This window comes from Scardinius erythrophthalmus (genome assembly GCF_964197995.2).
Source record: "Scardinius erythrophthalmus genome assembly, chromosome: 6".
In the NCBI taxonomy this organism is placed as follows: domain Eukaryota; kingdom Metazoa; phylum Chordata; class Actinopteri; order Cypriniformes; family Leuciscidae; genus Scardinius; species Scardinius erythrophthalmus.
This window is the reverse complement of record NC_138226.1, coordinates 20,655,199-20,681,625: the sequence shown is the minus strand read 5'-3', so window position 1 is coordinate 20,681,625 and position 26,427 is coordinate 20,655,199. Positions and strand designations below refer to the sequence as shown.

The window sequence follows — 26,427 nt, the reverse complement described above, 5'->3', positions numbered from 1 at the left end:
CTCCTGTCTGCGCCATGACGTCGTCCCAGGAGCTGCATGACAGGTCCGTGGGTGGTTTCCTATAGGTTCAAACAGACAGTGTGGGTTTACAACGAGGAAAGCGGAGACACGACTACAATGAATTTGTGAATATAATCAAGCTTATTTTGTGGAGACATGAGACTCGCTGTATACGCGTTTTACGGCTTTGCTCTTGGGCTTTTGCTCGTTGGTTTGCGGGAATTATTATTTAGTTTCGAGGAGAATCGATGCAGCATGACATACATGTTCGAGTACCCAGAATACCGAGTGAGTATAACTGCAAATAGCCTTTATCACTGTTGTTTTCTTGATATGTTGCACCATTTCTTCTAAATAAGGCAACATTACTGGCTAAGGATAGTGTGCACAATTCACTGGCAGGCCATGCATCTGTTCCTCATACCTGTCATTCTGCCTGTTGTTTTGGCAATAATAAACAAACCTAATCAGCCACATCAGTCATTACACAATATTTAAGGGTAAAACCGTGGTATAAGGGGTCACACTTGTGTTCCTCAGTCAAAACAAGCCGAAGACAGTAAGCGTAACATTTCTTTTAATGAAATGACTGTGTATTTTGTGTAAACAATATTTACTTCTTAATTGCTATTATTATTTTTGTATTTAGATGTTTACTTATTATGGTGACATATAGTACATCTCAAAATGAAGCTCTAAATGTCATACATTGAAACCTGCATCAAAACCTGTACATTCATTTACAGTTTCGTTTGTGTCAGAAGTCCTGTTACACAACTCGATTTGTCTGTGGTCTTGCATTATTATCCTCTGGGCGTGAATAGTCACACCTGTCATTTTGTGCGCGTGCGTTTGCAGCGCGTGCCGCTTCCGAGGCGTGTCGCGCGCCAGTACCCATCATACGGCCTGTATCTGTATGGAGAGGGCGCATATGCTCAGGAGACCAGAGGGCTCAAGCTCACCGGCGCACCTGTGCTCTTCCTGCCTGGGAATGCGGGCAGCTACAAGCAAGGTGAGATAAAACTGTTTTGTCTTCAATATTTCAATCAGCACATCTTGTACACATGTATATAAATAGCTTGGCCTTGTTTAATTTGCCTGGGTTTTGACAGCTGGGTGACAGAGAACCTGTTTGTTTGCTCAGTCAATCTTGATCCTCCTACTGACTTTGTCCCGACTCCCAATGCAAAGGAAATTTTCAGATTATAAATAGCAAATGAAGGATGTGAGAACTCATTGCAAAACAAAGATGTTGTTATACTCTCTCTTGCAGCTCGTTCTCTGGGTTCAGTGGCGTTGAGGAAGGCTGAGAACCTGGAGAGAGGGATCCATATGAATGTGTTCACTATTGACTTCAACGAGGAGCTGGTGGCCCTGTACGGGGGCAGTTTGCGCAGACAGACTCAGTTTCTACATGAAAGCATCAAAGCCATCTTGCGCCTTTATAAGGTCAGAGGTCAAGGGGTCATTTTTATTGTATATCTTTTTGTCCCTTTACTTCCACTTTCCTTCCTTAATTTTCTTTCTTTCCTTTCCTTTTCTTTCCTTCACCCTTTCCTTTCTTTCACCCTTTCCTTTCTATCATTTTCTGTCCCTTTCTGTCTCTTTGTTGAAATTACAGATCACAAATTACAGTATTCTACACTTTTGTTAGTATGCACTGTGGAGCAATAACAGTAATGATGGAATTTATGGACCAGTATCTTTCCAGTATCAGTTTTGGGTTGACCGCACACAAAATATATATGCTTCTAAAATATTACTTGTAGTTTTAGCCATTAAAATGTTATGAGTAACTGAAATAAGCACAAATGTTATGGCCTGTCAGAACATCTCCAGGGCCCCCAAAAACACGTCAGACCCCAAAGGGTTAATGTGGTTGGAATATGCCACATGACTTTGGCACAGATTTTTTTTTTTTTTTTGCAATTTTCAGTCTGGAGGAGACAGTGCTTGTTGCTGAAAGTTAGAGTGAGTTTGCAGATTTTGGGAAGTTGGAGTTGACAGATTTCACAGAAAATCACGTACTGTATGATGGGCACAGATTTAGATTTTTAGCTTCAGACTATAATTCCATCCATGTGGAAGATTTAAAAAATGCTTGATATTTTGAGCAGATTTTAGAACACATTGTTTTCATTTGCCATTCATCTCCTTGCAACCAGGTGTATGTTTCTGTGTGAATTTGGTGTTGTGTTGTGTTGTGTTGTGTTGTGTTGTGTTGTGTTGTGTTGTGTTGTGTTGTGTTGTGTTGTGAACAACGTGAAAGTCTGGTATGACTATGATCCTCGTTTGTTTAGTGTATGATGCCCAGTTTTTCCCTCTGCAAGTCAGCAAGTGTATGATGCCAGACTTTAAAAGTCATGTAGTGTATTCCAGCCTTTATTGATTTAGTAATTAAAGCTCACTGCAATTAGTAGATTATCCACATCCAAACCAATGGTCTTTTTACTACATTCTCATGGCTGCAGGACCGTCCAGACCCCCCCACAGGTGTGGTTCTGGTGGGTCACTCCATGGGTGGAGTGGTGGCAAGAGCCTTGTTCACCCTGGCACGCTTCAATCCACGGCTGGTCAGCCTCATCATCACCCAGGCCTCCCCCCACCAGGCACCCGTCCTGTCTGTTGACCCTTATATACTGGGTAGGAAAAAAAAACATACAGACACATACAGTTGCAATCAAAATTATTTATAAGATTATTATACTGCAAGACATTTTGCCGCTGAGAACAAAATGTTATGAAAACAGTTATCTATAAAGAAAAGCATAATAGAAATTTTATTAATACACATTTGAGTGATTCTTAGAATGTTGATGAACAATTTAAGAAGAAAAAAAATCTAATTTGCTCTATACAATCATTTAAAAAATTACAAGTCACATTTTGTGCAGAATCTTTTATTCTTTATAACCTCCAATAAACTGTAAGAAGCTTCTGTCACCTCTCTACTGCAATCTTGGCCCATTACTCATTTGAAAAGCTTCCAGATCACTGATAAGCTTTGGTTTTCACCATACCACTGCTTTCTTTAAATTCCACCAAATATTTTCAATGAGATGTAAATCTGAAGACTGTACAGGCCACTCAAGAACATTCTACGACTGATCCCTGAACCAAGCAGAAGTAGATTTGGATGAATATATAAAATGTTTTTTCCTCCTTTTATCTGGTCATCTTGAAATCCTTTGGCTGTAAATTGAGGGTTTTTCTGAGTTCCTCTGATCAAACATTTTATTCCCCTTATTGTGCTTTTTCTTCAACACCCTCAAAGATTTTCTGGTACAACAAATTTTAAACTTATGAATAAGGCTGCCAGCTGTGTCTCTAGAAACTTTTAGTGTTTTGGAAATCTTATTGTAGCCGTAGACTTTTTAATGTAATAAAAAATTGTTCTCTTAGCTTTTGTGAGAGTTATTTTGCCGTTTGCCATATTTGGTACTCAACTTTTGCACATGCATGGGCTAAATGTATGTATGTGTAACATTACAGGTTTAATAATGTTTTACACAATTACACAAACAGCAGTGTTGAATAGGGGTTGAATAATTATGAAATAGCTGTTTTGCAAAAAAAACCTCAAAAGCATTACATTGTAAATTAACATTATCACTTTTAATTAGCCACTAAACTGTTATAGATGCATTTTTTTAAAACTCTGTATCTTAACAAAAGCTTACATTTGTAAATTATTACAGTCCCCAGAGGGGTTAAATAATCTTGATTGCAACTGTACAGAAAATTTGTTTGAGAGTTTTGAAGGTACACTACTGGTCAAAAGTTTGGGGTGAGGTATTTTTTTAAGAAATTAGTACTTTTATTCTGCAAGGATGCATTACATGGATAACAATGGACAGTAAAGTCATTTTTATTTTTTATAAAAGATATTCTTTTGAAATTTATATTTATCCAAGAATCCTCCCAAAAAAAGTAATACAGTTTCCACAAAAATATTAAGCAACACAGCTGTTTTCAACATTGATAATAATAATAAATGTTTTTAAGCACAAAATCTGAATATTAGAATGATTCCTGAAGGATCATGTGACACTGAAGACTGGAGGAATGATGCTGAAAATTCAGCTTTGCATTACAGGAATAAATTACATTTCAAAATATATTAAAATGGAAAACAATTATTATATAATTAATATAATTATATAATTATTAGACTCTTTCAAAAAGATCAAAAAATCTTATCAACCCCAAATTTTTGAACGATAGTGTATTCAGAAGGTATGGACTTGCATAATTGTACATTTACTTTCTTAAACAAAAATGTTGATGTAAACATAGTTGGTAGGCTAACATCTGAATTGTGTGTCTGTTGTAGAGTTTTACTCCACAGTCAGGAATCGCTGGGCCACAAATGCTGAAGACTTTCGAAATATAACCGTTCTCTCTGTGGGTGGTGGTTACCTTGACTTCCAAGTGCGCTCTGGCTTGACGGCGCTGTCCTGTCCCATTGATGACCTCAATAAGATGTCAGTTGTGGTAGGTCTACAAGCCATTTTCTTTGAGATCTTTCTTTAAAAATTCTCTTTAGTTAACCTAAAGAGCTCAACCTGCTTTTTTATGTCCTTACATGTGTGTTTTGTAAATTGGTTTTAGGTTACTGCAGTTCCTCGAACATGGGTTTCCACGGATCATATTTCCATTGTTTGGTATGTTTTTGTATGCTAACATTGAGCTTAAAAAACGATGCCTGATTATTTTGCTTTTAAGCTACTTAGCTTCTTAACAGCCAGTGAATTTCATTCTTTGTAATTTCAAATGCTTCATACAAGGTGCAAGGAGCTGGTTCTGGCCACGGTTCGGGCGTTCTTCGACCTTATTGAACCTGAAACAGGGCAGGTGAGCACTGTGTGGAATTACAAATATAAGAATCTGTTTAAGATCTTCTGATCTTACATCCTTACATAACATCACATGAAAAACAAAGGGGAAGTACATTGTATTTAGCATTCAAGATTTGACCTCAGATGAATTATTCGGTTAAGCAAAGATTTTAGCAAGAGGTTCCTGCCAGTCCTGTTCTCTTTATTGTAAGTCTAATGAGTCAAATTTCTGAGACTCTCACCCTTTGTCTTTAGTGGCTCCTGGAGCCCCTGTCCTATTCTTTGAATAGTTATGCGGATTGGATTAGGACTGGTGGTGACACTCTAGTCTAGAGTCTGGTGTGGGTTTCCTATACCTGGATTCTTCATTTTTGCATGCTTTGTTTAAGGTCGTCGTCAGCCAGGTGCTTTGTCTCTGTTTCTAAGCACTGCCTCCTAAAATCTATACAAACTACAATGTACACTGCCTTAGTTAGTCTTGATGACTACAGCTACCAACAGCTCTTTCTCAATAAAGAATCCTGCTGAAGATATAACTGAGTCTCCTGGTCTTCATGTCTGAGAATCCTACGCTGTCCTAAATTAATACTGTGTTAATGTTCGTGTTCAAGTTGTTTTTATTGACTCATGCTTCTCTTTAGTTTACAGAGAGTCCTGAGAAGCGAATGTCAGTGTTGAACTATCACTTCTTTAGACACCCAGTGCTGCAGCCTGGAGAAGCACAGGAAGACCCTGTCACTTTCTCAGGTCTGTGTTTGTGCGAACATATATTTATAGTCTTATCAGTTTTCCACACAGCTGGAAGATAATATCTGAATCTCTGTTACTTCTTACTATTTTTATCCGAATCTATTCATTCATCCATCCTTCCAGCTCCTCCTGAGGCATGGAAGGAGGTCAACACACTCCGTCTGTTCTACACTGCCCCCAAGGTGACAATATGTTTCATCATCTCTGGGAAAAATTATGCCAGCAGCTTCACTCTGAACATTGCACTGATGTAAACCATCCTCTTGGCAGGAAGCTCAAGTCAAGTACTTCCTGTTTGCTCTCTCCAGTCGAAGGAAGGCCTACAGTCATTTCCATTGCCGCAGTAATAATATGGTGAGGGAGTCCAACAGCGTCACACTCAGAACCCTTTTTTTCCTTTTAAATGTGTCATTTTGATTTGAATGTCACCAAACATTACAGAGAAATGATGTCTATTTAAGAGCATTCCTTTGACTTTTTTTATGTGGTGTCAGCTTTCCCAGTCTTAAAGAAAATATGCAGTATTATTGTGCATTTAAATCTAAATTCATGTACAAACTCTAAAATGTTTTTTTAAAAAAATGGTCAAATATTATGAAGCAGAATTTAGTTATTGAGTATAAATTAAGAAAAAAAAACTTGCTTGTTAATTTTGCAAAGCATTTGGATTATCACTGCTCACACCTGTAAAAAAAAAAAAAAAAAGTATTGTAATAAGCAAAAAAGTACATATTTTGCAGGAAAATACAGTTTTGCCTTCATGCAGGCTGTGGTCCAAGTATCTGTCGTGACTTATGCTGATTGTGAATGTTCTCAAGCATGTTTTGAAGAGGTCTGTTTATTTCTGCATGTTTAACAGGAAATGACCAGCTGGCTGTACGGCTGCACGCAGATGAGCGGCTCCATGTGGTGAGTAAAATGAACCAGATGAATTCTAATCCTCTTGTAATTGGAAATGCCCAGGGCCCATACAGAATCTGCACCAGTAATTTCTGCATGTGCATAAAAAAAAAATGCATGTCTTTCACAAAGTTGACTCCTTTTCATCTGTCTGGTGCATCGCGCACACATGCTGATCCATATCCATACCAGCACTCTGGACTATTGTTGATAATGTATAGTATGTTATATTATTTGCTTTGTAAAGTGTTTCTTTCTCTGTTTTTCCTCATTTTCTAGTGTTCAGGCAATAGATCTGTCATCTGAGACAGAGCTCCTTCCAGCCTATAAGGTCAGTCTAGTTTTTCTTACACATGCAAAAACACAACTTATAATACTACATTTAAAATAAATTTGATCTATAAACAGTCTGTTCTTTTATAGGCGGTGACAGTGAAAATCAGTGAACTCATGTCGGTCTCTCACCTCATTATTGATGCCTCTAACCCCAGCGGAGGACAGGTTAACTTGCAGTCCACATTATCATGTTCATTATGAAAACTTACATTACATGACAGACCACATTAGTATATCTTTCTTTTTAAAACATGCATTGGATGATGTCAAAACAATTTGCATGATGAACTATTTAAAGGTCCATTCAAAATGCTTGATTGTCTGATTGTAGTTTTTAGTGGAGTGTGAGCTGCAGAGAGAGCAGAGCCTGACTGTCTCAGTGCAAGTGCCTCATACGCTGTCCTTTGGTGAGCTAAAATCACATACATGTATATATTGACATTTTACTTTTAAGGCATTTAGCAAACACTTTCATCCAGAGCAGTGTTTTAGTATTTTTTTTTTGTTCCCTTTTTTCTGTAATGACAGCTGCATGAACTCTTTTATTTTTATGCACATTTAAAGTTCCCCTGTTATGGCATTTTTAAGGTTCCTAATTTTGTTTTGGAGGTCTCCTAAAACAGGTTTACATGCATCCAAGGTAAAAAAACGAGAAACGAGACGTCCATTACCATATCTGAATTTCAGCTTTGGAGGCTTACAGTATTTAGTAACAAGGGCTTCAGTTTTACCATATCAATTTGAGCTCGAGTCCTCATCCTTTGGAAGTGCGTACAAAGTGGATTTGACATGTCGACAACACTGACCCGCCATCAAACACTGTAGTTATAGTAGAGGCCCAAAAGGGTTAAAGTAGACGTTCACTGGCAGCCAATGAAGACCATAGGCTGACATTATGTAAATTTGTTACAGACCTATGTAGATTTGTGCAGGAAGTAAAACTGGATTTACTGACGACTCGTTTCAGGCAGTTCAGAATCGGTTCTTTATTTTGGAAAACAATAACTCATTTATCGTGCACTTTAATCTTTAAAACGTTGCAGACATTTTACATATACAAACAGCTATATTAAACACTACATGAAAGGTAATATCCTAAAACGCATAATAGGGGCATTTTAACTTTTTAAAATTGGCAGAAAAAAATAAGCATGTAATAGTCGAATAAAATACAGTGTCAAATACCGTCTTTATTTCTTACTTTTTAAAACCAAGTAAGTTGTGTTTAATGTATGCAAATGCTTTAACCTGAATGTGACTGTTTGCAGGTCTGACCGTCAGTGACATCAGCATTAACTCCTCTGGGCTGCTCCATACACTACTGCTACAAGACTTTCATCAGGTGATCGCTCACAACATTCCCTGTATTCCTCCTTCCCTGTTAACCTCAGCCTCTCTATAGATTTAATCTCTCTGATTTTTTCAAATATTCAGTTTTATACATAGTAGAAGCATTTGTAATGGCTTAAATCCCATAATAACTGCGGACAATGTTCCTATTATTAGTAGTAGTATTTGGTTATTCATTAATCCTTTTACTAAAATAAGATACCCCAAAGCAAAAGACATGTGAACTCTAGTTTGTGCTCCTTCAGGTTTATCAGGCTTTCAGAATAACAGTCATGAGTCACTGCAAAACCACTAAAGGTAACCTGTTCAGCTTCATTTGCCAGAAATTCAGCATGGTGTTTTAAAAGACTCGCGTCTGATACTATACGTGTTGTGTTATACAGACAGACTGCCAAGTGTGTACAGAGTGAGGGTACCTTGGTTTCAAGAAGACTCCTTTGCTATGGCAAGGTAGAATAATTAGTCAGCTTTCTTCATCTCACCGCAGCTCTTTTTGCATCAGAGTAGAGATGATTGTGTCTTTTAAAACTCTTAAATGTTTTCAATCCAAGTATTCCTTCGGTATCTGAGATCTACAGCATGCTTCACACCAGCCGCCCAGACAACACCTCCAGTGCCCTCCTGCAGCTCCACACTGCCCCCAACTGCCAATACAAGGTATTTCATCCACATCCTTTGTTTTCCTCACAGGTAAACCTACCAGTAAGACAACTAACATTGTCTTGTTTTTCTACAGGTGTCTATTCGGACTTCGTTTCCAAAAGTGCTTGGGCAGGTGTGCTTACATTGTAGTATTTCATCTGCCAATTTTAACTCTGAACCCAGAGTCTCGTATTAAAAAAAAAATCGTTGTTCTTTAGATTCTACGTTTCTGTGGTCCAGTTCTGCCTGTCTACTCAGCTGTGGTGCTGCTTCTGATGATCAGGGCTCAGCTGAGCTCCATCAAAAGATTGGGGCATCCTGTTGGAATGCAAGAAGCCATGAGTAAATCATTACAGGTCCACAAACTGGAACTACCTGTCCTCCTCCTGCTGCTGCTGCTCAGGTGAGTCTTGACACAGTGTCTATCTGCTGTATTTGAATGCGGATTCTATTTTTCTGCAAAACATAGGAGCCTAGTCAGGCAGTGCTCCCGTTTTAATCTTTTTGAGGGGTTTTCTGCTATAGGCAGAGCTGGTTTCATGATGTCTGGTCCTCTCTGGGTCTTCCTGGGGTGGATACTCTTCCTCTAAACTCTGTGGAAAGCATATCCCAGGATCCAAAAGCCTCTATGCAGGAATGGCCTCGTCTGGTATCCCCACTGCTCTGTGTGCTCGGTGCAGCCATTGCATTCTGGGGTAGCACAGTCCTCAGAGTGTCTGTCTACTTCCTGTCCTTTTTCCTTGCTCCACTGCACAGGTGAAAATCATGTTACTAATTGCTTTGTAGTAGGTGCTCTAAATAAATAGGTGTTTTGCATGAATTAAGTTTTATGTGTTGATCTAAATCCACAAACAAAAATAAACGCATTTGTCATTCTGTGAGTTCAACAATGCATTAATCTAAATGTTAAAATGTTTCATATTTAAACACTACTTTTTAAAAGTTTAGGGTCAGTAAGATTACATTTTTTGAAGAAATTAATACTTTTATCCTTCATGAATACATTAAATGATCAAACGTTTGAGTTAAGACATTTAGAATGTTACAAAGATTTCTGTTTCTAATAAATGCTCTTACAAAGAATCCTAAAAAAAGAAAAAGAATCACATTTGCACCAATATTTTAAGGAGAGCAACTGTTTTCAACATTGATAATTTTAAGAAATGTTTCATAAGCATCAAATCAGCATATTATAATTTCTGAAGGATCATGTGACACTGAAGACTGGAGTAATGATGCTGAAAATTCAGCTTTGCTTTTAAAACATAGTAAAATAGATTTCTTAAATTGTAATAAAATTTTGCGATATTACTATTTTATATTGTAAAAGAATATTATTTTACTGTATTTTTAATCAAATAAATGCAGCCTTGCTGGGCAAAAGAGACTCTCAAAAACCTTGCTGACACCCTTCAAATGCACATGCAAGAAGGCTTTTTTTGTTTTGTTTTTTTTAACAAGACTCTATCTTGAGGTGTCTGTAAATCTTAAAGGGGTCATCGGATGGTTGTGTAAAACAACACCCTTTTTACCTCCTCGAAAACAGCTCCATGCACAGCGATGCGTTTCGGTGCATGTCCCTTTAAATGATAATGAGCAACTGCTCACCCCACCCCTCTCTTCCATGGGCCGTGTCGACACAAGACCCATAGGCCCTGTCCCAAATGGCACACTCCGGACTTGTGGACTTCCTCAGAGTCCACACTTTGGTGACGTCATGTAGTGCAGACCTATAGGGCCCTTGGCGCGAGTCCACGAGGGCGCATTGAGAGGTATTTTTGGGACAGACTCGATCGTCACGCCGGAAATAACAGTCTGGTTCAGGGATGGGCAACTTCGGTCCTGGAGGGCCACTGTCCTACAGAGTTTATCTCCAACCCTGAAAAAATCACCTGCCTGTAACATTCTAGTAATCCTGAGGACCTTGATTAGCTTGTTCTATATTTTGATATTATGCATGCCACCTGGGCATTAGACAATAGATACGTCATGCTTATTTAAATGATTTATACAGTTGATGTATACAGTTGTACATAATAATACATAATGTTCCATTTGAACTAAGATTACAATTTTAACACATAATGAAAATGTGCATGAGTTTCAGATGAATTTACAGGTTTCAATATTCATACTGTGTTTATATATGACTCAGTAAAGCCCTGACATTTGGTTCTATTTATTTAATGAATCATAATGCGATCGTATTAGTCAGCCCCCTATTATTATGTTTGAGACATCAACCACTGCTCGATGACCATAATGTTTGTATAAACTGTAGGTTACAACTGGTAAAATGTACATCTAGGTCATAAAAACCGTAATATTTTCTTCTCAGCCATGTCAACAATTGTCTGTGAGCGAAATCTCCTCCCATCCGTTGTCTGATTGGCATTTCGCAAGGATTCCTGGGTAGTTAAAGTGTGTGGAGCGCTGCATCTATGCGGGCTTCGCGGAAGACCGCTTCAAGGGTACAAAGGGGGCGCTGCTGAGCACACTTCAGAGTGTTAAAATGCTGAATGGGACGGCCTACGGACTCGTAGACTCAGCGAGCACGCTCAATTTAAGTCCACGAGACCGAAAGTCCTCATGAAGTGTGCCATTTGGGACAGGGCCATAAAGTGCTGCCCTGGTGGACGGTATACAAATGGCTGAGGGCGGAAATATGCTAATACGGGACAGTCCTTCAGTGGTCGTGGGCGGAGCATGAGCAATGACATCATATTGCTCAGAAAAACCAAACTGCTTGATTATTGAGAGTGTTTAGGCTTTTTGAGGATTAAAAAAAAAAGAGTGGCTGTATTTTTTTCATTGTATGGTGGTTGTGTCCACACACTGCAAGACACATTTATATGTAAATTTTGCATCCGATGACCCCTTTAAGTGTTTGTTAATAAATTTATATTGACATATATTGCCGTTTCAGCGTTGTTCGTGGGATATAAAATAAACAGCTTTCCTTGTACCAGTATATACACTATGCACTATGTATTTTGATCTAAAATCTTGAAGCTGAATTAAAAAATAGAAAAAGCATTATGTTATAACAACGTCCCTAATGCAGTTAATAGCTGAAATTGTTCATTTTCTGCCATAGAAACTAGTTGCTAACTGCTGGTCTTTTCAGAAATGTTTCCACAAATCATGTGTGTAACACTGTGTTTGTTTGCAGACCTTCAGTGTCCCGGGACTGTGGCACACTTCGTCTTCATACTCAGATTCTCCTGATAGTCTCTCTGAGTGTGCTTGGAGGCGTCACCTGTGGAGCGCTGGTTCTTATGGTCTCCACTCTTCTCCACCTCTACAGAGTGAGTGATCTGTCCTCCCTTCCTTAGTTTCATACCTACTTCATAGAAAGTATGTTAGGGTTGGTAAGATAAATTATTATTCTAATCTTTTTTACCTCAAGTTGGATGCTTGACTTTAAAGAAAGAAATGATTCCTGCTGATGCCTGTAATAGTTATTAAAGGTCCCGTATTATGCCCCTTTTCACAAGATGTAAAATAAGTCTCTGATGTCCCCAGAGTGTGTATGTGAAGTTTTAGCTCAAAATGCCCAACAGATCATTTTTTACAGCATGTTTAAATTGTCATTTTTTGGGGCTCAGAAAAACGCGCTGTTTTAGTGTGTGCCCTTTAAATGCAAATAAGCTGCTGCTGGACGACCCAGGGGGCAGAGCTTCATGAGCTCGCACTCAGTCTCTCAGGACAATTTCATCTCACGGAATGATGATAATATCAGAAACTCTCAGTAACGGTGTTCATTTCGAGTCGGACAATAATGCCTACAGAGTCAGAGTGCTGTATAGAGATGAAACAGGTATAGTTTAGTAGTTTAATTACGGTTATTATAACGTATTTGTCATCTGCTTGTATGTATCCATTATTTATTAATAGCCTACAAGTCTGCTGTCTGAATGATGATCAAACATATACTGATGAGTTTAATAAAGTTTATTGTAGGCTACATCACACAAAAGATGAAGCGTCAGTTTTACTTCAGAAAATCACCGAAGAGATGAGTAAACACAGTAAGTTATTAGAAGTGTGCAAGTACATAAACAAATTTCAGTAGAGTTGAGGGAGCATTCCTGTGGGCGGAGGTTAGTCAAAAAACGGTTCTAGTGACGTCATTAAAGAAGGAAGTGGAGGGATGTAGTCCAAACGGGCCGTTCGATGTAGTCGACTTCTGTTAAATAAAATATCTCGCTTGGCATTAACTTTGAGCTTTATAATTTTACAGATATTATTTATACTCTAACAACAACATTACACACTAACTAAAGTTTGAAACATGAGATCACGAAGAACGGGACCTTTAAAATCTTTCTCTTTCTTAATTTCTAATCTCTCTTTATTGACAATTGTCTTCATAATGAGTTTAGTCTCCTGTGATTGTCTGTCTTTGTCCAGGTGCTTAAATTACAGATGACAGAGAGATCACTGAGCCACATGTTGAACCTGGTATAAAGGCCTTATTTTATATTTATCTTTCTTCCTTTTTTTTTTTTTTACTCTTGTTGGCTCACAGTACCTGTAATTTCTAAATTTTTTTTTCCCGTTAAACCAGGCGCCCCAGAAAGTTTCACAAAACACAGAAAATGGTTTTCATGGCAGTGACTCTCACAGCAAGAGTAAAGAATGTAATGGCAGCCCTTTACTGTCAGAATCAGTGCTACAAGACGTCAGAGATGATCTGGAGCTCCACTTTAGTTTGTCCACAATGCTTACTCTTACCATGATGTTCAGCGCCCCTTCCCTTATCCACTGGAAGAACAATCTCAGGTAATAGAGCATTTTTTGAATTTTTAATACAAGTTACTAAAGTAGTGCAAGTAAAGTCCTAGAAGAGAGAAAATGCCTTGAAGGTGAAGAGAAAGTATTCTATATCCAAAGACCTGTAGGAGTTTTTAATTTAAACGTGTTTGTGTCTTGTTCAGATATTGGGTTCATTTGGATCCTGACCCCTGTTGGCCTCACATTGTGCCCCTGCTCATCAGCTCTGTACTGCTCATCAACTGTAACACAGATACACTCCTCCGCAGGTTTGTGTGCATTTCTCACAGAATTAGTCATGTAATTTTATATAATTTAAAATCGCAATGTTCATTACTGACACACACTTTAGGAAGCTTAATATGGCCATATCAAAGAGCATTTAAAATCATCTCAATATTTATGATGTTGCTTAAAGGCACAATATGTAAGATTTTTGGGTTAAAATATCCAAAAATCACTAGAACAATGTTATATATTTTGTTGACTTCTATACCTGCATTATCCTAAATGTTTCCAACAATGTTTAAATCCTGAGAAATTTTAACCAGTGTGACAGCCCTTGTCATTGCGTCACCTGTCAACGACGCCGTATCTGCGTTACCCTCGTTTTCCGGTTTTACTTCCGTAGAAACCATGGAAACAACAAAGATGCTTTAATATATTATGTGTTTTATTAGACAGGTGAGCAACTGTTTGGATACCTGTATCGACTGAAAACTAATAATTGTTGTATAGCTCATATAGCTCAACACGTTTGTTTGAATCTCTTGTTTTCTTGAATTACTACGAGAAAGATGTTTGTACCATGCCTCGCATGGCATAATCAGAAAGAGCTTGATTTGCAGTAACAGTAATACAGCATTTTCTCCACCATACAATATATTTGAAAATTAATGCCATTTTTCAACACAAATCATCCAGCTTTTATTAATATATTTTAATATCGATCTAGCTTACTGCAATGTGCAACAAGTGTCTCAAACCAGCCACCGAGTGAACTCACAGAGCACACATTATAACATAACTTTCAACACACTCACACTTATTTTTAGTATGTTAGTTTTGACCAAGTAAAACATTGCTACATTACCCCACAATTTTAATTTGTCAGATAAAGTGACCTGTATGAGTAGCAATTCAGCTGCTTCAATTTCAGGCGGACATTAAACGTAACTTTAATCGTAAAATAAACATAAGCAACAAAACGAAAGGGGCATGAACGACTGACTGCGGCAGACAAGCATAATAAAAACAGCAACGTAAAATTTCCCTGGCTCTCTTCTTCACCCTGCGTCATACCACAGTAACATTAATAAAACTTTAATACGTTAGCTCACTCGTGAACATGGTTTCTGAGTCCCATCAGATTGCTTTCTGTCGGCTGTGGAGGTGAAGACGACAACTCCCATGATTCCACACTCATTCACAGCTTCATCACCTTTGTTATTGTTTTGAATAAGCAACCTCTAGCAGTGAAACTTACTTACTGTGCCTTTAAGTATAATTCAAAATCATCACAAATATGTAGTGAATGCATATGAATACTTCAGAGTTATGTGCCTCTAAGTGCCATCTGAAATTTCCGTCTAAAATGAGAATTTGTTTGTTATCATCAAACTTGTATATTTAAGTTCAGTAATTAGGTCATTTTCATTGCCATTAAAGTGAAATAACTGAACATAAACATGCAAGCTTGATAAAAATGATCATTCTAGAAGAAAATTTCAGATGGCACTTAGAGGCTTTTGCATCTGAAGCCTTCATATACAGTATTGTGCAAAAGTCTTAGGCACGTTAGTATTTTCACAAAAAAAAAAAAGTTTTTTAGCCAGTTATTTATATATTTTGCTGTTGTGTGTTAGATTTCCAAACATTACTTTTATTATAAATTGTCACTGGATTATTACAATAAATCACAAAAGGAATGTTTGGACATGTAAACTGATATTTCCTACTGACAAACTACAGCAAAATATATAAATAACTGGCTTATTTTTGTAAAATACTAACGTGCCTAAGAGTAAGACTTTTGCACAGTACTGTATATATACAGTATATACAAACAGACATACACGCACACTACTGTTTGAAAGAAGTCTATGCTCACTAAGGCTGCATTTATTTGATCAAAAATACAGTAAAACAGGATTGTAAAATAGTAGTAACTGTTCTTGTGATGGCAAAGCTTAAGCATCACATGATCCTTCAGAAATCATTCTAATATGCTGATTTGGTGCTTAAGAAATATTGTTTTAATATTATCAATGTTGAAAACATTTTCGCTGCTTAAAATTTTTCTAGAAAAAGCCATGATACATTTGTCAGGATTCTTTCATGGATTGTCCAAAAGAACAGCATTTATTTAAAATCAAATGCCTTTACTGTATCTTTAGATCAATTTAATGCATCCTTTCTGAATAAAAGTATTAATTTCTTTCTTACAAAAAAAAGTTAAAACAAGGCTGTGTGTCTCTATTTACACTTGTATTACAGCAAACTGATGCTTAATCTGATGCTCCATCTACTGCTGCCGCTGTGTGTGGGAATGCTGGCTTTTTGTCCGCTGCACATTTACAGAGTCACTTACTTCTTGTCCGCAGCACTTACCCTCTTGGTCTGTTCTTGTTTCTTTTGACCTCCCAACAAACTTTAAATGTGAGTATGCATTGAGATTAGAACAAGACTTGAGTTTTGTATAAATTTAGACCAGATCAGACCAAAACAGCCTTATAATAACCCTGTGTGTATTCATTGGGATCACATGGACTTGTGACATCAGTGGACCAGCACATCCAGAGTTATGTGATTTGTCATATGTCATCATTTGTAGTTTCTTGACAGGGTATTGCATTTGTTAATGATGGTATGTCTGTATTCATGAGCAATACCTCTTGTCCATAAGGCTAGTTTTCCAGACACATTTTAAGCCTATAGGCCTGAACCAGTGGCGGATTTAGGCATAGGCGACTTGGGCAAACCTCAATTCAATTAACATGAAATTTTAACTATAGCCACTAGATGGCTGCAGATGATTACTCAATGGGTTTTCATTTAGATTTATGTTTAGACATTATAAGATCATTATAACAATAAAAAAAATTGTCAAAGTTTAGCTTTTTTTTTTTTTTTTTTTTTTTTGCAATTGTCACAATATTACAGTCAAACCTGAGCATGCTATTTAATCAGTGTCTGGGAAGCTAGCCTGTACTGGTGTGTGTATTGTGGGTGGTGAGAGTGTATTGTTCTGATTTAGTGTTAATTCTTAAAGTCAACATGAAATCATAATTGATAGGGATACACAATATATCAGTAAAAAATTTATATCTGTAAACAGATATGGTAAAGTTTTTTATTTTTATTTATCAGCATCTGGTGACATTGGATATTTAATTTTGCTTCTCATTTCCTCTATTATTAAATTTAGATTACCTTTGCTGTCATCTAAAACTCACTTAATTCATCTTTAAAAACACTAATATTTTAATAACGCTGTTAAAAGCAATCTTTATGAAATTTAAAACCTACATTATAATATTGTGATGCCTAAATAATTTATTTATACAAAATTATGTGTTATTTTAACATTAGCCAAGTAATGGTTATCGGCCATAATGTAATAATCGATTATCTGTATCACCCAGATTTTGAAAAAAGGTGCCCTAAGAACATCATCAGTGCTCCTTATTCCAAAGAAGAAAAAAAATCTTTATATAAATCTTGAGAAACAGATCAGTAAGAACACCTACATTCGCTCCAGAATGTTAATTATTTTATTTTACTTCAAATTCAGCTAATGTTATCACTTTTTAAATGAGGCTTTTCTTTTTTCAGTTGACGGTGAGAAGCATTTTCTTCATTTCTGATTCACAGTAATCAAAAAATGTAGTCATATCATATAGAACTATTTTGAAGTTTGGCAAGGGAAAATGCTTTTACAATTCATTCCAGCTCATGTTAACCAATCGATTTTTACAAATGTTTCTGTCAATCATGCTGTTCATGGAAATCTTCACTTCATTCTTTAGTCAATTTCCAGTTTCATCTCATACATCATTTTAAAAATGTCACATTACAGACGTAAAATGAGTTCGACTGCGAATGCTTTTTCATGTTGACTTTAAGGGTGTAAAAGCAGCTTTAGGTGTTTGTTCCGCTTTTCTGCAATCCACGTCTGTTTGTGAGAATGATCGGATCTCTGCCTGTTCTATCTTCGATCTGTCATTTCTGCCTTAAACCATTTAGCTTAGAATGCACATGTAATGCCTGTAAATTCTGAACTATCTCAGATCTGTTCGTATTAACACGCCTTTTTTAATTAATTTGTATTTATTTTGTTGCATTAGCTGAAGCTGCAAGGCAAGAAACATAACATAGGTGCAATCACAGAACTGGACAGATGAGCAATATGATGATTTTATATCAGCATCAATGTGCACAATTTGTGGTGTTAAAGAGACATCATAGTTACATTTATGGTTATAGAGCAGTCTCATAACCTGAGACGAATTATTAGAAACACTGCCACATTCACAGTAGCCATGAGATTGTTGCTGTCTGAATAGCTTTTTTTTACTGTAATGTTTGAAGAATGCTGTTGATGGTCTGTGTTCCTCACACACCGCTCAGCAGCGTCCATCTGCTCTTTCATCATTCGATCTGCTCATGATTCAGGATCGCTTACCTGAGAGCTGAAAAGATACTTTGTCATCCTGAATCAAATGAGAGAAACGGTGCCTTTCTTGTAATATGCCCCTGCTTCTCTGATACCGATTTGCAATTTAACCTTCTCGTCATTGAGGACGGATGTTGAGGGTATTTGTCAGTCCATCCAAGCAGTCTGATGTTTAAATCAGATTTCCTTCTCTCACAGGATGTACTTGACCAAAAAAAAAATACTCCTATGGCACGGAATTGTGTCCTCTGCACTGTGAATGTACGAGTGTGTGTGTGTGTATTTGAGATGTTTTGCAGTGAGCTTTGATGTGTGTTGTCTTTTTTATGGTACTGTAACTGTATGTTGCAATCTTGCTCTGCCTCATGCTAAATTTAAGCTGTTTTTGTGGTGAAAGTCTGAAAGGATGCCTTTTTTCTATCAGTATGATTGTGACTGATCGTTTTCATCGATGTTCACTGTGATGTGCCACGATATTTTGAGGCCAGGATCTGATTTTACGTCTCGAAGCAAGGACTGCTTATTTAGGGCCAGATCTGTCCTGGTCATGTAATGAGTACACTCACCGTCTGCAATGAAGCCAAACAGATCCAACAGAAACTCTTTAACTCTGCAGCAATGACAGCAATGTTTGTATTGATGCTAGTGAGGCTTCTGCTGAGTGAAATTTACTTGCATAAACTTCTTTTGTTTAATAGAGTGTTGTGTGATTATGTTATGTGATTAATATTAACAGTTCAATGTTAATTGTAAAGGCAGGAATTCCCCACTGGAAATTTCCAAAGTTTGGGTTCAATTAGATATCTTAATTTCATTTCATCAAAAGTGATACAATTCTATTTCAAATGCTTTTCATTTTAACTTTATATAATGAATCCTGAAAAAAATAAATCACGGTTTCCACAAAATATTAATTGGCTCTACCTTTTTCAACATTGGTCAACATTAAAATAATTTCTGAAGGACCATGTGACATTTAGGACTAGAATAACGGCTAGTGAAAATTAATGTAAATAAATGACATATTAAAATGTATTAAAACAAAAAATATTTCTGATCACATAAATGCAGCTTTGGTGACCAATATCTTGCCGACCTCTAAAGATTAAATGGAATAGATTAAAACTAACGTTTGAGATTTGAATTTAAAAATGTAATGTTAAAATTATAAAGCAAAAAAACCCTGAATTGTTCAGTATAACATTATATTTTTATTTTTAGATCAGTCCAACAATAATCAACCTTTAAAAACAAATGTGATTGGAGGGAACAAAAGCCTACAAGCCTGAACATCCCACAGTGACAGTCATGTTCTGTGTGAGAAACACAAATTCAGTATTTCTGTTGGTTTTGAGTGGGGTCTCAGATGGGCTTCAAGTTTAGCTGTGACTGTTTTGACATATTTTTTTTATATAAAATGCAGCTCACTGCCTCATGAACCTAAATACTGTTTTGCTTTAATATAGTTGCAGTGACTCACTCACTACAGTGACTCGTCTGTTTTTATATAATGGAGAGGTTTAAATCTGTATTGTAAAGAGTTGATATTACTTGTCTCACTTGAAAGCCGAATAATAAGTATTTACATTTGTAATATTTGAAAATGAAAGCATAAATCAGCAGTTGTAAATTTCTCACTAAAACATAATAGCCTATTACAAAATATTTACTAAGAGATGTAGAAGGTAATAGGCTACAAGTGTGATTATAGTGCTGTTTTGCTTGGTTTGTGGTGCTTTTGTAATGAACATATTTCACTCATGTGAGGTAACAACTGTAAGAGTGTGTAAATAAACATTTGTCAATGCCTCTTTTATACTGATCTGTGATGAAGCACTGTCTGTTAGCACATGTATGCTAACATATTAGCACTTCTACTGGCGATCGGGATTTAACATCATTGGCTTACAACAGCAGCGTCACTGTGATTGGCTGTGATCGTTGTTTTCTTAATATGGTGATTATTATAATTATTCATGCTTATTTGTGGAGCATCTTTTATTGTTATTTAATATACAGACATGTTAGAAAGTGTCAGATGTTGTGCACCTGTTTTGTAATGAAATTTGTTACAAACTGTGCAGGATAAGAAGGTATTTGCATATTTAATTATTTGTATATGGTGAAATAACAAACTGAACATTCTCAGGTTGTGAATGTGTTGTGGAGTCAATGGCTTATAGTGTTTATATATCTTAAAATGTTATTTTACCCAAACATACGTGCAATTTGAGCACTACTGCAGTTCCAATAAAATCGTTTACGGAGAGTTGGTTCTCAAGTTTATTGAACATTGTGTGTGTGTTTGTGATCAGTTTTTTTTTTCTTAGATCTAAGAAAAGCCACATATGAATCATATAGACCAGTTTATTTATTGTGTAGCAAATTAGCTCAAAAGCAAAACATGAATAATAAACTTGTTAAATAACTTGTTATAATTAATTATAAATATTTGGATCAGTTAATCAAATTATCTTGATGTAGCTGAATAAATATTACAACAATCAATCTGTTCGTCCAGCGAACACTCAGTATTGATCATCTATCAACTCTTAGAAAGGATATTTTTCGTGGCCACAGAAAATAACTCTTTCTTAGCATGTAGCTTCGCATCGTTAAAGGGACATTGATTTAAAAAGCAGGGACCAGAATAAAAACTCATGTGAAATGTGCACAAAAGTTTTATTGAACTAAACCATAAACGCATTACTAATCTAAAACACATACACACAATCATGCATAAATGGGTAAAATGTAAAGTGAAAGTAAATTAAGCTAAAAGAGTCATTTAAAGGGATGGTTCGAAGTAAAAATCAACCTATAGGGTCCTTTGCACCATGACCTCGAGCCAAACACCCCCCAGAAGCCTTATTTCCCTTGGTCGAACATTATTAAAGTTAGAGCTTATTTAGAGATATCAGCCGAATGGCTTAGTGCAGGCGCTAACGGATCCTATGATGCATCTCGTAAATTACCCCACTAATAATGCCCAGAATGGCACCAAACTTCTACAGTAGTACAAATAGGTTCTGTACTCATCAAACAAGGTATTGGAAAGTGGACAGGAGTTTATTTAAATAACACTTGCCTGATGGCTCATGTTACCGCTAACCCGGACGTCGACGTCACTTCAGTGGTTTGGGAAAAGCCCGTAAAAGTCCTGGCAGAAAGCGATGAATAAGGATGTAGTGTAACGACGCCCAGTTCCAGGAATGCACTAATATTTTGTTGGTAGTACCAGTTTGCAACAATTAATAGTTAAAGGGATAGTTCACTTTGAAATAAAATTTTGGTATGTTTTAGCTTACCTCAAGGGCATCCAAGATGTAGGTGTCTTTTTTTCCGCAGTAGTTTCAATTTTGATATTTTTAGGCCAAACCGTTCTTGTCTGTCAGTCATATAATGCAGGTCTGTGGTCACTGTCTCAAAGAGCATGCACAGAGTCCAAATTAAAACAATTCCCCATCGTGCAAATTAAACAATCGTAAGTACACATTGATGGCCTAAGACACGAAACGAGCGGTTTGTGTGAGAAAACGAACAGTATTTATATCGTTTTTAGCTCTTATAACAGTTCTTAACGAATGCCGTAGTCAAGGCGAAATCTAGTGTATATATATATGCACCAGTCTGCGCACACGTCACACAGCAGGAAGCGCCCGCGCCCTCAGATCACTTGGACGTGGCTGTTTATAAGAGGTAAAAACGATATAAATACTGTTCGTTTTCTCACACAAACCGCTCGTTTCGTGTCTTAGGCCATCAATGTGTACAATGTGTGATCCAAAAAGACACCCTTGAGGTAAGCTAAAACATACCAAAATTTAATTTCAAAGTGAACTATCCCTTTAACACTAACATTTTGGAAAAAATAATAATTTGTTGTTACCGTCTTAACCTTCTTATTTCAAAGCACCTCGTTAACAAGCATTCTACAGCGTATACTAAGCCTTTGTTTAGTTATTCAGATGTATGATACTTGCAATGCCTTTTGCCATTGAACAAGTGTCCGGCTGCAGTCTCAGGAGAAAGTCTTGATGGTTCAGTAAGTCTTAGTTTGACTCTGTTATGGTTGAGGAAGTTACAATGGTTGTAACTTAGGTCTCATGGTGTTCCACACAAACAGCAACCCGAAGATGCACAGAAGAGAGAAGAGCAACTGGGACAGTGACCTTTAACTTCTGTGGAGGTCACTCCGTCGGAGGGAAAGTTTACAACCCTTTGTCTTTGAGCATGGTGTTTTGCATATTAGAGTGGGCTGGCAGTTTGTGTCCCTTCATACTCTGAAGTAATATAACAAGAATATGATGCATTCTATGAAGATGTGATGTACAGCAATGTTGTAATTGTTTACATTGTTTAAATTATTATTCTTTCATTTATTTATATTATATAGGTGTCTTTTTACATTTTTATTTAAATGTACCTAAAAAAAATATATATTTTAATTGTATTATTTATTTATTTATCTTGACAGTCTCAAAGAGTGCCCTGGATATAAAAATGTGCTTCTCTTTTTCTCTTCTTCAGTCCCTTTAAAAGATGAGTGGTATGTGTTAATAATTCCTAAAAAAAAAAAAATCCCTTATTGCCAGTGCCCTTTTAATTCCTGTTAATTAGTCACATTTACTGATATTTTGCATTTTTTCCTCAGCCAAACAGATGGCTGTTAGTCCTGCTGAGATTTGGCAACTGTAGCTGCCAAAACACCATTTGACCGGGTTTAGACGGAGAGGTTGAAGTTTTCTTTCATCTCAGTTGAAAGACAGATAATTATTTAATCACAATGTCCTCTAATATCTGATGCACCATTCCGCTTCACTGAACGGTCCACCTCTCCATTCATAAATACGTAAATCATTTGGCCCATACAGCTCATTTACGGCACAGAATTAATGTGAACACACGAGTTTGGAGTGAGATCAAGTGAGAGGGTCTTTGAGTGTCAGAATAAAGCACAGGATATGAATACAAATGCTGTCCTCAACAGAGCAGAGTCAAGTGTGCTACATCCAACAGAAGATTTATGGAATGAAAATGTGTCTCTAATGCTCCATACCAGAGGTTTCAACCCTCACAGAACATATTTTCATGAGTTTTGTCCAACGTTTAAATAATGCATATATTTTTTTTAATTATTAGCATTATTAATGCAAACAAATTGTAATAATTACCATTTATTAATCTTTGTTAATGTTAATAAATACTATTGCTCATTGTTAAATGTTTATTCAGAATGCATTTACAATTAACTAATGTGCATTATAGTAATATTAGTATTCATTCAATTCAGTACAATTCAAAATATTATTGTTATTGCATGCATTAACCAGTTGAACCCTATTGCAAAGTGTAATAGAATTCTTAAATGCTTGATGCAAGAGCTACAGTCTTACACAGAAAAAAAGAGAACATGTTTGAAAGTAAGTATTTTTTTATTTCAGTTTGTTTCTTTAATGTGTATGCATTAAGTGTGTGTGTGTGTGTGTGTGTGTGTGTGTGTGTGTGTGTGTGTGTGTGTGTGTGTGTGTGTGTGTGTGTGTGTGTGTGTGTTATATATATATATATAATTTTTTTTTTTTCCTGGGATAGACACACACAAACAAACACAATTCTTTTACATCTGCATTATTCTTCAAACTAACTGCATAAGGTCTGGATTGATCAATCTGAAGTAATCTGAAGACGGTTGTAACCTTTAGCCTGTTGTTATTTGTCCCAGAGCTCCTGTGTGTCTGCAGGACAGATGTATTCGCCACTCTCACACTGCCTCCAGCTCTGGAGCGCCTTATAACTGCTTTATTACCACCGCTGCATGCGCTGAAGACGGACCGAGCCGGGTGGTCACGACCACAGGGAAACCGAACGCCGTTTTCTGCTATAGCCTAATTACACAGATCTTCAGGATCAGACAGATCGGGCTGTTATCCAGGATGGTATAGCTCATCTGTCAACCTGTGCAGAAGGGAACTGTCCCCTCAGTCGTGATTCCTGGTTCGGGAAAGCGACAAAATCTCGCTTCTTTGGATGAAGAGGCCCTGAATGGATCGACGCCTCGCTGTCAAGGCGAAGCTGAGAAAATAGCTATAAAATAGTATTATTAACGCACGTTACTCGCCTTTGCGCCTCGGATTATGTTGGCGTTTCCATGGACACATCGCGTTGATGCGCAGGTACGCGGTTACACAATCATGTACGGTGTTTTGATGCATGCTGTAGCCTAGGCTATGAACCGACATTTTAACAGAAAATGTTTTATGATTCAGCAGTTCTAACGCACCACTGCATCTTGTGGTTGAGTTTATTTAGCATATCACGTATTTTATCGCGGAAATATATTTTTAGATGTCATAAAGGTGCATTATCGGGGCTGAATCGGTGGTTTAGAAATACATGTCTGCTGATGAGCGGTTGCGTTAATGCAGCATTGCTGAATATCTGCAGATCATGATGTGTGAATACATGACGAAGGGAATTCCCCGTGTTATCCGATAGCGCTGCTGCATGCCGTCGTGAGGAAACGGTCACGGCTCTGTGGAGCTTGTGTGCGCGTTGGGCTTCACCTGCAGATTGATTCATGATAGTAACACCTTTATGTGAAGACGTTAAATAGGTTGTATCGCACAGAACTCAAATGACGTAATACACACTTCTGCTGAGTAATACAAATATATTACACATTAGGCTATTTATTTCATTTAGCCTATTTATTACACTTTTTAAATACATCATACACTAGACCAATGTTCAAATTTACATCGATAAATAAACAGATTGGTAAAATGAAATTGGATGGACGATTCAGCTATAAGACACGGAAATTCCTCCTTCCCTGATCCAGTGCAATTGTCTTAAACGTGTTCTTTTTGCATAAAATTAAACGGCATATAGGCTAGGTTTCAATCAGATTTTTAGTTGCTTTAAAAGTGATTCAAGTAAGTGTGTCTTTATAGCAAATAAACCATAACTAAATTCGCGGTCGCGTGAGGAGGTAACCATAGCAACAGAACGCCGATCTCGATTTTTCTTTTGAGATCAGTAGGCTATCAGGCGACAGGCGTAGGGTACCGTCGGCGGTATATTTGGGTTATATTGAGTTATATTTGGGTCAGTTATATATATATATATATATATATATATATATATATATATATATATATATATATATATATATATATATATATATATATATATATATGACATAAATAAGCTATATTTAAAAACATCTTACATAACGTTAATCGGCATACAGCTAAATGTGCTGGAGTATATGTGTGAAAAAAAGAGAGAAAAAAAAAACCTATAGATATCCCTTAAAAAGTTAACCCTCTGAAAGCAGCTGCATAATTTTCTCGCTGATTTTGATATCTTTATTTCTGATGCTGCAGTACTCCCCCTGTCATTCTACATTCACAATGCTGCATCACATTTTCAGATGCAGGAGGTGGCAGAGTGAATGTTTGACTGTATTTGAACATTATCTGTGACAAATGAGAAAGACCCCTTTAGTTCATTGCCTTTTATTCCTTGCAACCAGTTGCAAGAAACCACTTAGGGTAAAAAAATAAAACATAAAAAAGCCTTCGTAATAATACATAATAGGTATTTGTTTAAAACTACTGATCCATAGAAGAAAATGTTTATCAATCTTTCCAGAAGAAGCTGGGACTTCAGTGATGAGCCCAAACAGACTTCTATTCAGTAATGAATTGTGCCTTAAATGCTTGCAAGATGCAAGACAAGGTCTGTTACACTGGCAGTAGTGTGCAGTTGCATGCTTGTGTGTGTGAATGTGTTTGTAATATAGAGAGTGGAACAGTAACGCTTCTTTGCCATTCTCTGTGCCAGCTCCCCAAGGTGCCCGTGATGTCAAGTAGCAAAGACTGCAGTAACCTCCGCTATAGTCCACAGAGGGGTTCCTGTAGTGATAGCAAACACTGCATTCATGCATAGGTGAACACAGACCTCATTTACTATTTAATGGACTGTAAGATTAGGTGTCATCCGCATGCAAACACTGCAGAAACTCTCAGTGCTGACATCACCTCCTGTAATTCGCTCATACACACATGCACGCTCGCTCAAGCATTTTTCAGACATGCAATACATTGTCATTCTGCAGTGTAAGACTTCTAATTCAAAATGTGGCAAACGGCCACT

The 26,427-nt window shown here is 36.9% G+C and overlaps 1 protein-coding gene across 2 annotated transcripts; it reads left to right on the top strand.

The window, feature by feature from the left end:
* Positions 1–22: 22 nt before the first annotated feature.
* pgap1 (post-GPI attachment to proteins inositol deacylase 1) lies at positions 23–18,962 on the top strand. 2 transcript variants are annotated; one of them, XM_081368346.1, is made up of 26 exons: positions 23–288; positions 859–1,012; positions 1,274–1,449; positions 2,472–2,643; positions 4,334–4,494; positions 4,612–4,664; positions 4,788–4,854; positions 5,480–5,585; positions 5,712–5,770; positions 5,859–5,942; positions 6,448–6,497; positions 6,768–6,819; positions 6,912–6,989; positions 7,156–7,231; positions 8,093–8,166; positions 8,420–8,471; positions 8,558–8,624; positions 8,726–8,831; positions 8,911–8,949; positions 9,035–9,219; positions 9,342–9,572; positions 11,989–12,124; positions 13,230–13,280; positions 13,387–13,601; positions 13,757–13,861; positions 16,089–18,962. In XM_081368346.1, exons 1-26 carry the CDS (start codon positions 157–159, stop codon positions 16,228–16,230), a joined length of 2,823 nt encoding a protein of 940 aa, XP_081224472.1. In that variant the 5' UTR covers positions 23–156; the 3' UTR covers positions 16,231–18,962. The 2 variants fall into 2 exon arrangements, with proteins under 2 accessions (XP_081224472.1, XP_081224473.1); XM_081368347.1 differs by having other exon boundaries at positions 37–288; positions 18,692–18,962.
* Positions 18,963–26,427: the final 7,465 nt, after the last annotated feature.

Coding starts and splice junctions, on each gene's coding strand:
- pgap1 (XM_081368346.1), top strand. CDS start 157: ATGAGACTCGCTGTATACGCGTTTTACGGCTTTGCTCTTGGGCTTTTG. Junction 8,167..8,419: donor TGCTACAAGACTTTCATCAG/GTGATCGCTCAC, acceptor GTGCTCCTTCAG/GTTTATCAGGCTTTCAGAAT. Junction 13,281..13,386: donor TGAGCCACATGTTGAACCTG/GTATAAAGGCCT, acceptor CCGTTAAACCAG/GCGCCCCAGAAAGTTTCACA.